The 13,023-nt window shown below is 43.8% G+C and overlaps 1 protein-coding gene across 1 annotated transcript; it reads left to right on the forward strand.

The window, feature by feature from the left end:
* Window positions 1–15: 15 nt before the first annotated feature.
* bap1 (BRCA1 associated protein-1 (ubiquitin carboxy-terminal hydrolase)) lies at window positions 16–11,467 on the forward strand. The gene is made up of 17 exons (XM_061257709.1): window positions 16–229; window positions 772–801; window positions 892–946; window positions 1,059–1,191; window positions 1,399–1,518; window positions 1,979–2,040; window positions 2,345–2,487; window positions 2,812–2,890; window positions 3,509–3,632; window positions 4,739–4,886; window positions 5,785–5,984; window positions 6,269–6,402; window positions 6,675–7,138; window positions 8,317–8,492; window positions 9,195–9,287; window positions 9,685–9,757; window positions 10,636–11,467. The coding sequence occupies exons 1-17, from the start codon at window positions 193–195 to the stop codon at window positions 10,767–10,769; spliced, it is 2,205 nt and encodes a 734-aa protein (XP_061113693.1). The 5' UTR covers window positions 16–192; the 3' UTR covers window positions 10,770–11,467.
* Window positions 11,468–13,023: the final 1,556 nt, after the last annotated feature.

The raw sequence follows: 13,023 nt of genomic DNA on the forward strand, positions 1-13,023 counted from the left end.
ATGTTGTTGTGTAGTCGCATAGTAGTGACGCAATTTGGAGTTATTCAATTGAGGTTGCTTTTGTGTTCAGAATTTAGCTAGCTCTCTGTAATTGAAATACTTCTGCCTTATGACACCAGTATAATTATTAACATCCTGGCGATATGGACTGGCGAAGTAGTTAAGAGTCAAAGGACTCGGAAAAAATAAAACATGAATAAAGGGTGGCTGGAACTCGAAAGTGATCCAGGTAGGTTGGTAGCAAGCTAGCAGCTAGCTAGCTGACTGGAGCTAAACTCACGTTATTGAGGCGATTCCTGAATAAAATGCTATGCTAATATATTTCAGATATTTCATCAGCTACCCAGGGATTATGTGTAGCAAGTCTTAATGAACCGTTACACTATGGTTTTGTGCTGTGCGAGTTTGCTTGTTATCTTGCGGAGGCTAACAGGCTGCTTTAACTGCAGTTGTTGTATGTATTGTTTAGCGTCACATCTCGGCTTAGAATGAACACTGTAGCGGTAACGTTAACAAGCGCCACGTCTTATGAAACTCATTTTGAAACGTAACATGTTATGTGGACAGGAACTGAATACAAACACTAATTAATTAGGTATCCGTTAACTTGGTAGCCTGCCATGTAGCTAGCAACATACTTTCTTGTTGCTTTATTTTGAATTGCGTTGGTTAACTTACGCATGTTCCACAATGACTTTCATGAACTAACTATGATTATGATTAAACCATCTTGTTGAAATGTTAGTTATCCGGCCCTGCTTTTTGTTTTAGGACTCTTCACGCTGCTGGTGGAGGATTTTGGTGAGTTGAAAATATGCTAGCAAACTGGGGTATATGTCCTACTATTTGCTCTTTTCATGCAGATTACAAAACGTGTTTCTACGTTTATAGGTATTAAAGGAGTCCAGGTTGAAGAGATTTATGATCTGCAGAGTAAATGCCAAAGGTATGCATAACCTGTGTTGATCATGATTGATCAATTATTCATGTATTGTTTTAAAACACAATTGGTGACTAGGGAGGAAAAAAACAAAAACATGTGCACCCTACTTTTGCAGCCCCGTCTATGGATTCATTTTCCTATTCAAGTGGATTGAAGAACGGCGGTCCAGAAGGAAGGTGTCGACCCTGGTGGATGAAACATCAGTCATTGACGATGAGATTGTGAATGACATGTTCTTTGCCCATCAGGTGCGGTTCTGATAGATGTGAAGATAGAAAGATTAAGTTTGATTTGTTTTGTTCAGGTGATGAGCTTTCTTAAATGCATGGCAATGATCTCAAGCTGCAGCACAGTTTAATTTAGATTTTGAATAACTGCTGTGAACCACTTTGCTCATAGGAAATGTGTGTTTGCTACATGACACTCATTTATTTTCTTGTCTCTCACATGTGCAGCTTATCCCAAACTCATGTGCCACCCACGCCCTTCTTAGTGTACTTCTAAACTGCAGTGGGGTAGAGCTTGGAGCAACACTCAGCCGTATAAAGGAGTTTACCAAAGGTTTCAGCCCGGAGGTAAGAACAGACCTGCATTCAGCTGCCATATGCTTGAGCACAATGCAGACTTCACTTATTTAACAGCTTGCATCTTCCTATTGTAGAGGCACAATATTACAACAATGTTCAAAAGTGTACATTTATTTGCACTCTGTGAAGGCAGGATGGCATGTGCCTTTGTATATGTATCCTACTGTATAGTCACCTACTGTTTCACATATTGTGAACGTTTGTACAAAGCATTAGCCTCTAATTATTTTCCTCCAATTCCAGGTAAGAGTGAGTAGGGCTTCACTGATTTTGTGTGGTGGTGTACTTGGGTATGATTCGGGTATGAAGCTTGAATTTGGGTATGAAGCTTGAATTTATGTGTTGTGTTTTCTTTGTGCTTAAAAGTTGTTGTATGTTGGATCTCCTATGCTTTGTGACTGTTTCAGTATTGCACCATGGGAAAGTGAGTTTTTAAATTGTGTTTCAGAGTAAAGGTTATGCCATTGGAAATGCACCAGAGCTTGCCAAAGCTCACAACAGCCATGCCAGGTAGGGCAGCTTGTTTCGCTAAATTTTGCCTTTTCAAAATAGAACCGTAGAACTTCAATGCAGTTTTGATTGCATTGTATAGTTATTACTATTAATCAGTTAGGATAGATAGGTTAGATCTTATCCTGTGTAATAATTCACCGAGTTGTTATGACAGGATATATGTTGTGCACATTACAATAGTGGCATGCTTTTCTTGAGAAAAGAATGAACAATAGAACATGTGAGAACTGAGACCTGTAAGGTGCACTGGCTGTGAAGGGGGGGGGCAACGTTTGACTTTTTGACCTTGATTTCCATGAAGACCTGAGCCCAGACACCTGCCAGAGAAGCAGAATGGCATTAGCGCAGTGAGGACCATGGAGGCCTTTCACTTCGTCAGCTATGTGCCTGTCAAGGACCGCCTCTTTGAGCTGGATGGGCTCAAGGCCTACCCCATAGACCATGGTGAGGGGCTCTCTGTAATGGGGAGGGAGATGGAGTGTGACAGAAAGGGGCAAGCCTTTGGACTTTTAAATGTCTTCGTAGCTCTGTATCCACATATATGCAACTGTTGATTTCTGAAATTAACCCAGGTTTTCCTCTACCAGGGGAAGACGCTGTGCACCTTCTCAAACTGTTAGCTAACGTTAGCGACGAACATAAAAAAGTTTGAATATGCTGACTAACATTTGCTGTCTTGAACACGCGTCAGATGCAATGTAGCAGCTATCAGTCTAGTAATTCTGTGCTGGCAGTAACTCCAGAATGTTCTCTCTGCCTGTCTCTCAGGCCCCTGGGGTGAAGAGGAGGAGTGGACAGATAAAGCTCGCCGGGTCATCATGGAGAGGATAGGACTGGCTACAGCTGGGTAAGGCCCCGGGAACTCCACAGGGTATCACCCTCGACAGAAAATTCCAGAATGCTCTTTCATATTCCACATTGCTTGCTTCAATGAAGAGAATGCATGAAGACCATGTTCAATCATAATCACTCTTTTTAAAAATAATTATATTCTCAATAAAGAACCCAATAGAACATTACAGGAATACAGACGTATGGAGTGACATAAGGGATAATTTCAGATAAATTAAAAAAGCTATATGGAACTCGGGAAACATCACCTTAAGGTCGCGTAAGCTTATGGAAGATGAGGGCTTCCAAAACATGTATACTTTACTAATAACAAAGTAGGATATATGATATGTGCAGTATCTTACTTAATAACACTTGTACTTGTGAAGTGTGTTTCTATTTCCTGTATTTATCATGCAATTATTATTTTTCAGTTGTACAGTGTACTTCTGTTGGTTATCCTCTGTAATAGTGTTGTGATTACCACTGTACCAATTATACTTTCGATCTAGAATTGAGTTAATTCTATATTAATTTCCAGGTTAATCGTGAATTAAACCCGGTGTGTTAAATTGCCCAATATGTTTAGAAGAGATTTAACCGTGTTCTGGGTTGTGTGTGTCTTTTACTGCAGTGAGCCTTACCATGACATTCGCTTTAACCTGATGGCTGTGGTTCCTGACCGGAGGATGAAATATGAGGCAAAACTTGAGATCTTGAAAAGGAACAGACAGACTGTGCTGGAGGGGCTTCAGCAGGTAGGAAACATTAGCAGCCCTTCCTGGACGAGGGGCATAAGGCCTGGAAGTTTAATTCTCTGCAAAATGATTCTGGCAGATCATTTCTGCTCCCTTGACTGTACAGAAGTAGGGCAATTCCTCTGCAAGTATACCTTTATGTGCAAAGTTGCTGCTGTGGGTGTTGAAATTACAAGTTGGCTCTGGTTGATTGTAATTTTTTTGCAGTTGGGCAGTGTAGTTCCCACTAGCTTCATATGTGTATGACTCTCAGGGTAGCGTAATTTAGATAAGCTGTTTCTCTTAGTGCAGGTGTTTAATATTTCAGATGTTAGAAATCTAGTGCTGGCCTGGTTACCGGCAGGGTATTAGAGGAGTGGGGTTTGTGAATGACGTTGCATCAGTCGGATGAATAGCTTGTGAATGCAAAGTGTAGCAGACTTTTGTGTATTTCCTGAAGTTTAGCTTTCAATTCAATTGAAGTTTATTTGTATAGCGCTTTTCACAGCAGACTGTCCCAAAGATGCTTTACATGGTATAAAAAGGGAATAAAAATGAGAAATATCAGCCCGAAGCCCCCAAATAGCATATGATTTAAATGACTCCTGAGTAGGAGAAAAACAATCAAACAGTGGCAAGAAAAAAAAACTCCCGATGGGAAGAAATCTTGAGAGGAACCTGGCTATAGGGGGCTGCCTATCCTCCGCTGGCCTGCCCATCCTCCACTGGCCTATCGGTTGAGATGGTAACTGTTCAGATATTAAACTAGCAGTAATTTAGAAAGTTAAATGTTCACAGCTTGCCTGTCTCTGTTTTGCCCAAGAAATAGTGATGACAGTTCATCAAATAATTAAAAAAATAAAAAGATCTTTATCATTTATTAGTAAAGTATAAGCTTGGGAACTATTGTGATCTCCCATTATGTACTTAATCTTCTTTTCTGCAGAACTACATCTCTCACCCTTTTGACATTCTTATGGTGTAATTATAACCCGGATGGTACAGTAATTATGCGTGGCATGATTAGACTGGAGAGCATGGAAGAACGGTGCCCAGGCTGCTCTGATCAGCGGTGCTGGATCAGGAGAACGGTGCTGGTCTTACAGGCTGCTCTCTTGTGTCCTCAGCTGATCCGGATGACCCAGCCGGAGCTGGTCCAGGGCAACAAGCCTCAGGAGACGTCTTCGCCCGAGGACACCTCTCCCGCGCTGAAACAGGAGGACGCAGACGCTGACCCTGCAGCCGCGGGGGCGTCTGAGGACACCCCACAGACAGGTGTGTGTTTCCCCCCCCCTCTGGCCAGCCTTATTCCTCCTGTCAGGGAATGCCATATGCCATGTCAACATTTTTTATATTAAATCTCAAGGACTGCTGTTGGCGAAGCGCAAAACCAAAAACCGTGTTGAAAATGCTGCAGTTTCGTTACCCGGGTGAAAAAAGCCTGTGTTGTTTATACAGGCCTAACAAACTATACACCGTCGGAAACGTAACGTCACTAGCTAACATGATTTTTAGTCGTCACTTCAATAACATGTCCGTAGATGGTTCTTTGATGAGCTGAAGTTATACAGAATTTTCTTACACACAGATGGGGGTAAAGTATTTTCTGTGCAACTGCATTGCCAATACTGGTCAAGAGACGCTTGTACTTGGGCTCATCGAGTTCAAGAGAGCCCATATGAAATGTAGATAATAGCATTTCTCTGTACAAGTACTTTTGTAGAAGTGTACGACGCCGAAACGGATAGCAGTGATAATTCCTCCAGAGAAATTCTAAGTAAATAATGGACATTCTATCAACGTTTCTTATTTTGGAATGAGAAACTACGATGCAAAAGGACACTGACATTTATTTCTTGTAGTACGTGGATTTCCAAAATGGCAGAGAAGCTGAGGTCTCCCCATGCTTGTTTTACCACCCACATGTTTCAAAATACGGAACTGTGTATAGTGAATACAAAGTGCACCCTGAAAAAAGGAATGAATGCAAAAAAAAACGCTCACTATCCCAGCCCTGGGTTCAGCCTCTTTCACAGCAATGCCCTGTTAACACCCCCCTCGGATTACCCCGGGTTGTCTTTGGTGAGAAACTGTAGGGATTCCCCTGTGGGTCCCTGTTCCATGTGAGCAGTGGTGTACAGTGTGGACAGCTGTCTCTCTGTCCTGACTCCAGACTCCACAGACAGCTCCAGCCTCCAGAGCCAGCCCCAGTCCAGCGCCAGCCCGTCCAGCAGAGCCAAAGGTCAGGGGAAGCAGGCAGCCCCCCTGGGGAGCGGCCTCCCTGGAAATGCCCCCACCGTCACCCCCAACCCCATCGTCCAGCGCTTGCCTGCTTTCCTGGACAACCATAACTACGCCAAGTCCCCCATGCAGGTCTGTACCCCTGTCACAGCTGCCTTGTGAGGGGGATTATGCATTCTTGCAAAGTCAATAATTTTTTCCCACAGGACAGTAGCTACAATCTTTTTTTTTTTCTTTTCTTCTGCTAATGTGTCCCCATGTGGTGATTTATGTATATATTTATGTATATGTATTGTTTTCCAAGTTCTTGTGTTATTAGGAAAGTACAGTAATACTTTGTGGTTAAATTCAGTCAGTGTGATTTTTCACAGGTTTGAGATGTATGACAGTTCCCTGACATCTGTTTTTCCGTGCAGGAAGAGGAGGACCTGGCAGCAGGGGTGGGTCGCACCAGGCCACCAGGACCGCCACACCCTCCATACTCTGATGACGAGGATGACTATGAGGATGAAGAGGAGGAGGACTGTATGAGGACAGAAACACCTGTCAGGTCAGGGTTATTTTTGGTTGTTCCTCACCTCTGCTGCCCCTCTACTGATAGAGGGGAAGCAGTAAGGCAAGCATGCTTAAGGTGTCATTAATGGCTGCTTGCTTCCGTAGGTGTATGATTAGAATGTTCTGAACTGAAAATGATCATTCTGGTGTAGCAATCACTACTGGTAATTGGAGGCAATGGAGTTTTTCTGTAGGGGTCTCAGAGAATGCTAAGTGCTATTCCTAAAAGTGCATATTGACTGAATATAAGTTTGTTTCTGTGTGCAGGTTTAAGAGTAAGATGGGCCTGAAGACGGAGGGGGTAGGTGGCAAAGAGGCACAGCTCTCTCTCCTGCAGCCTGGCTCCATCACGGCTCTGGCCGAGAAGCTGAAGGAGACCCAGAAGAGGGACCTCTGCATCCCGCTGTCTGTGCGCACGGAGGGCCGCACCGGGGGGATCTGCATCACGGCCCCCTCCCAGCCCTCGCCCACGCCCAGCAACGAGAGCACGGACACGGCCTCTGAGATCGGCAGCGCCTTCAACTCCCCGCTGCGCTCGCCCATCCGCTCGGCCAGCGCCACGCGGCCCTCCAGCCCCGTCACCTCCCACCTGTCCAAGGTGCTGTTCGGGGAGGAGGAGGGCCGCGACTGCCAGCGCTACCACAGGGCCGTGCGTGACCTGGGGCCGGCCGTCAGCTCTGCCCTGCTGCACCTGCAGGGGGACGGGGTCATCTACGCACTGCCCAGCACAGGTAGACCCGGCCGCGTTAGCGCAGGCTAGCACTGGTGCGCGCAGTACGCTTAGAACAGGCTAGCGTAGGTGAGCGCAGCCTGGTTAGCGCAGGCTAGCGTAGATAAGCACAGCCTGATTAGCTCAGGCTAGCGTAGATAAGCACAGCCTGGTTAGCGCAGGCTAGCAGAGATGAGCACAGCCTGGTTAGTGCAGGCTAGCGTAGATAAGCACAGCCTGGTTAGTGCAGGCTAGCGTAGATAAGCACAGCCTGGTTAGTGCAGGCTAGCATAGATGAGCGCAGCCTGGTTAGTGCAGACTAGCATAGATGAGCTCAGTTAGCACATAGTTGCCTTTTCCCTCAAGTGCCTGTGAAACAAGGCATCAGTTAGTGGTCAGTCTTGTTAAGACAGGCTTAACAACAAAAAATGAAGTACAAAATGGGGGGATAAAATGATGTGAAGGGGTTTTGTTTTGAACAGAAGAGATGCCCTCTTGAGTCTGTAGCTTCTCTTCAGCACACGTCACAGAAAAAAGCTGGAGGATGATACCTCTTACTAATGTCTGCCTTCTGCTCTGGCTTCCCAGTCTGAGCTCCCCCACGGGACTGTAAAGGAGCCCCAGGGGATTGTTGGCCAAACTGAAAAGATATATTGCCTTGAGAATATTTTGTGTCCGTTTCCTTGTTCCATGTATGCCATCTTTTAGAATTTTAGATAAAGCTTGGTCTGGTTTATAGATTAATGATGATATCTTCAATCATGCTAATATTCCTATCAGATCTGTTTATTTTTGGATTTAATAGCTACGTGTCTTTTATTCAATCTGTAATATAATTGAATTGTAACAATATTACAAATTTCCGGCTTTAAATGTGTAGCAGTTCTTTGCAGGATTCCATGTCTTGTTAAATAGCCACTGTATTTCAGACTCTAGTGAGTGTTGAATGCTCTATTACTATTGTGTGGAGGTAGGGGGTCCTCAGCCACTGAGTGGATATTTTTGAGTGGGGGCTTCAGATGAGAAGGTTTGGGATCACCTGGCTGAGAGGTCCTGCTGATCTGAGTGTCTTAGTTGCCGAGGAAATGAAGGCAAGGTTGTAATCATGGTAATAGGGCCCTCTTCTTCAGAGCATGCTATGGAAGAGCGGGTTTATGGGCGATGCTCCGTGAGTGAATGTCTTCTTGCCGGTTCCTCTAGGGGACTCCCACTCAGACGGCAGGAAGGCCGCCCCAGCAGAGGAGGGGAGAAAGGAGGGGGGGAAGGAGCAGAGCGCTGTGGAGGTCAAGGTGGAGGAGAGCAAAGAAAGCGCCGGGGCCAAGCCTAGCAAGGAGGAGCACAGCTCCAAACCCACTGGAGAAAAGTACTCCCCTAAGGCAAGTGACCCTCACATACCGACCCCACACCTCCCTCTGCGCCTCCTGCACCTCCTCACTCTTTACCAACACCACCAGCACCACCCGCTGCCTGAAGTGAAAAGACATGTTCCTGGTTTTACTCTGTGTAATTATCTAGCTAACTTGGCAACCCTACTTCGTGATACAGGCCCCTAGGCAAATATAAACATGCTAAGATTGCCAGTAAGGATTTAAAATTCAAGGTGGTCAAAGTGTCTGTCTGTTTGTTTACAAATCCTTTTTCTGGTGCTAGAAATGTTCTGCGAGAAGGAAATCTAATTAAATTCAATAACATCAGCTTTCTGTTTTTCAAAGCACAAGAGGCTTCCTTGATAAACTGGTTACACTGTATGTTAATATTGAATTAAATTCCCTTGTGATCATTCATTTATAAATCAATGAAGCTCCCTGCAAAATGCTTTTGCATTAGAATTTTTGTAGCAACTCATCTTTGCAGTCATATTAGACCTATTTTAATTCAAACACTGCCAGTAATGACAAATGTGTATGTACTTTATGTTTAAAAAAATAAAAAATTAATGAAAGTTTTACATTTATAAGATGTGAGCTAAATATATAAAATTAAATAGTGGAGCGCCTCTCTCCAGCTATCTTAGAGTGAACATATAAACTGAATATAGTGATGCCATATATTGACATTGATCATTTGTTCTCGAGCAGGAACTGCTGGCACTGTTGAAGTGTGTAGAGGCAGACATTGCCAACTATGAAGTGTGTCTCAAGGAGGAGGTGGAGAAAAGGAAGAAGTACAAGGTACGTTTAGAGGGCCATTACTGATAATGTGTGGAATGTAGGCCATTTCAACACTTAAAACTGTTCTTTAATTAACGAGGAAGCTAAACTGAACCATAGACTTGTTGGCCTTTCAACAATTATTCAAATTATAAGAAAAAATCCATGTCACCCGATGTTACAGTGTGACATTGTGTTAATTTTTCAGCTGTTCAATCTGAAAGCATTTTACTCTCAAATATTCCTCCCTGCTTACACATGAAATGGTTGAAACAAAAAGCTTTAGTGAGAACTGATTTCCTACAGGCTGTGAAATCGTAGCGGAGGTATCTGTGAGCAACAGCTGGCAGCTCATTACGCATCCTCTGAAGGGGATTGTGGGTAAAGGTACATTTAATCTCCTCCTTTGTTCTTCCAGATTGACGATCAGAGGAGGACCCATAACTACGATGAGTTTATCTGCACCTTCATAACCATGCTGTCTCAGGAAGGTAAGAGTCTCTCTTGCATTCTGCTGCTGCAGTCTCCCACTTAGCCCGCTACCACAGAGGAAGATGTACTCTAACACTGATGTCATATAAGCAAGCCTCTTTCAGCAATTTCCCTCTGCCTCGCGTGCCTTAATTGCAAAGTTGGGGCATAGTTTCAGAGAGTCTCTCCAGGCTGTTTTGTGGTTCCCTGCGGCTGATGAAGTCATAAATGTGATATCAGAGCGAATCTTCAGCACTCAGATTAAAAATTGATTTCTTTGAAAGTCTGCGCTCCCACATTTTAAAAAATCCATTCCTTATCTCGCCTTACTCCTGTGTATGAATCGGCGTGTCACTGAGTGGAACTGATGTCATCCCAGCTCTAATACTGTTTTAGGACAAACTTAAAAATAAATGCAGATGTGCAGGTGTTTAGTTGTTTTGCAGGTTTTGTTTGTATGGAATTGTAGCTACAGGATATGCACTATTAACATGTAATTTGCACGCTATACCAGGTCATGTGCTCAGTCTGAATGAACTTGGGACTAGGTTCAGAATTTTTGACTTCTGTATTTCTTAATTTCTCTACCCCCTTTCTTACTTTCTTTCTTTGTTAATGTCTTCCATTCAACCATTTTCTTCTGTTCCTTGCCTTCCCATAATTACTTTCCCTCCTTCCTCCTCTCCATTATTTCTATTCTGCTTCTCTGCCCACCCCATCTTATCCCTCTCAATTTTCCAATGCTATCATAATCTCCTGCCCTCTTGATTTCTTCCAAACTTTTCCCATCTTCCCCAATATCTTCCTCGCATCTCTCCCTTCTGTCATTCTCCTTTCCCGCCTTCGCTCCTTGCCGTCTGTGACATCCCTTCCCATGATCCCTCTCTCCCACGCTCAGGGATGCTGGCCAGCCTGGTGGAGCAGAACATCTCGGTGCGTCGTCGGCAGGGCGTGAGCATCGGCCGGCTGCACAAGCAGAGGAAACCCGACCGCAGGAAACGCTCGCGACCGTACAAGGCCAAGAGGCAGTGACCGGGACGCCCCGCGGGAACACGGAGAGATCATGGCCCTGTTCATCCCCACTCCCGACACGCTTTCCTTTTTAGAAAAGAGATTTTACTGACCAGTACACGTGACTATATCCCCGTCACTGCCACCAGTCTATCCCCGTTTACCAAAAAGCACTCACCCACCCACTGAAACCTAACGTGCGTAGTGAGGTCTCACGAGTGACTGTGGAGTGTGGAATGTGTTTCATTAACCTCAGTGCCAATATAGAGCATTGGAGTGGTTTAGCAAGTCAGCATTTTTAATGGTTAGTCATTCCTGAAAAGTTCTTTTTAAGCCCAGCTTTTGTATCACCATGTTATTGAGGTATTGGTTCAGTTACATCTGTACATGTATGCATGGCCGTGCTAGCCAGATGGTCCCCTCCTCCTTTATTCATTTCCATAATCCATCAAATTCAAACACCGATTTGCACTCGTTTCTCGTACTCCCCTTTGTTGAAAGGTCGTAAACTCTGAGGTGACTCTCTCAGCTTTAATTTTTTGTCACCTGACTGGATCATGTGTTCGTGTTTGTTTGTGTACATATCTCTTTGTCTGTGTTAGTCTAATTTTTGCAGGACTAAAAATGTAATAATATACATACCATGCAGATACACTTGAATGCTTTGTTTTCATTGAAATTAAATAAATGACCATTCTGTTGAATACTGCAGACTGACAGTCAGGTTTCTGTGTACTGTTTTTTTTCCATCTCGTTTCTGCTAAAAAAAACAAACAGAACTGTGCTCATGTAAGAATAGCATTGGGCTTTATTAATTTGGCTAGTGGACTAAAGCAGCAGCTGTGTTGGATGCTTTACATATCAATTTCAAAAGTTATTATTAGAGCATTATTAGAGTCCTGGGTTGGGGGAGAAAGAAAAGTATATTACTTCTAAGGTTTCCTATAAATGCTTCAGCCCCAAAAATGCTTTGCCTTTTGTCATGACATTCCATACAATGAATGAATCTGCAATTTAAAAAAAATATTATTATTAACATTTATTAAACAAGGAATGAGACTGGGTAGATAAAAATGCACATTAAAAATGTTTTTGTATTTCTCCAACTTTCTAGTTGAGTTGACTTAATACATCTTACTATGGGCCATTTTCACAGACATAGATTGAGCCTAGTCCTAGACTAAAGTAAATATCGAATGGAAATTCTCTGTAAAAAATCCCATTTTGTCCAGGACTAAGCTTAATGTGTCTGACTGGCCCTGTGTGTCATTATTCCTCTGGAGATGATTCAGCTCTGACAGTTTTCCACTAGATGGCAATGTTTACTGTTGTATCTTCTGGCGCAATTCTCATTCACAATTCCAACACCAAGCCCTTCATTCACCATAGCATGTCCATTGATGTGTGCTGTGTGAAACACTTGGTTTATCCTTAGCATTGAGAGGAGTAAACCTTGTGTAGTCTGAGACAGGTGTATCATGGATTTCCCCAAAATATGTGCGATCCCTGTCGCACCCGCGACGTAATATCGCAATACGTGCTGATTGAGCCCCACCTCCATGTCATGTCTCAGAACTGAACGCTTATGTTCATTTCCTCTCCCTTTCTGGGTAAACGGTACAGCTGGCAAACTTCCATTTGAAAACAAAAATTGAAATGTATGCATACTTTGCCAGATAACTGACTAAAGCTTGTTCTTAATAGGCCTTGATTTGTTCTAGCTAATATATTTCAGATTGATGTCCCCCTGCTGTCTGCCTGTGCTTAGCATTGGCTGTGCTCTCTGGTGTCTGTAGTGCATCACAAACATCGGAGATAACTTCCTGTGCTGTGCTTGTCAGAGATGGTCTTGTACGACTGCTTCACTTTGATGCTGTTGAAAATGCTATTACCTGGGAGCAAGGGAAGGGCTTTTTTTAAACTGCAGAATAATGCACTTGGATTCCGACTTCGTTACCCCACCTGTCCTTGAAATTCCCCCTGGGCGTCAGTCTGGTGAGTGGACAGCGAGCGGTCTTATCTCTCCACCTAATGGGAGAGGACAGACAGTGGGAGACAGTCCAATTTAGGAGAATGAAGCAAAGCACAGCTTGTGAATGCAGGGTGGGGAGAAGGGTTTGAAAGAAGAGCCTGAGGACTGGACTCAACTGCCCAAAGCGCCAGCAGGCTAGCTACCATGTAAATATAAGGCCCTGACCACTATAGTGACCAATATAGTGATCAGTAAACTGATGATGTCTGACTTGAAGGTTCAACCAGGAATGCCCATTGATTT

The sequence above is a fragment of the Conger conger genome, chromosome 10, assembly GCF_963514075.1.
Source record: "Conger conger chromosome 10, fConCon1.1, whole genome shotgun sequence".
Taxonomy (NCBI): domain Eukaryota; kingdom Metazoa; phylum Chordata; class Actinopteri; order Anguilliformes; family Congridae; genus Conger; species Conger conger.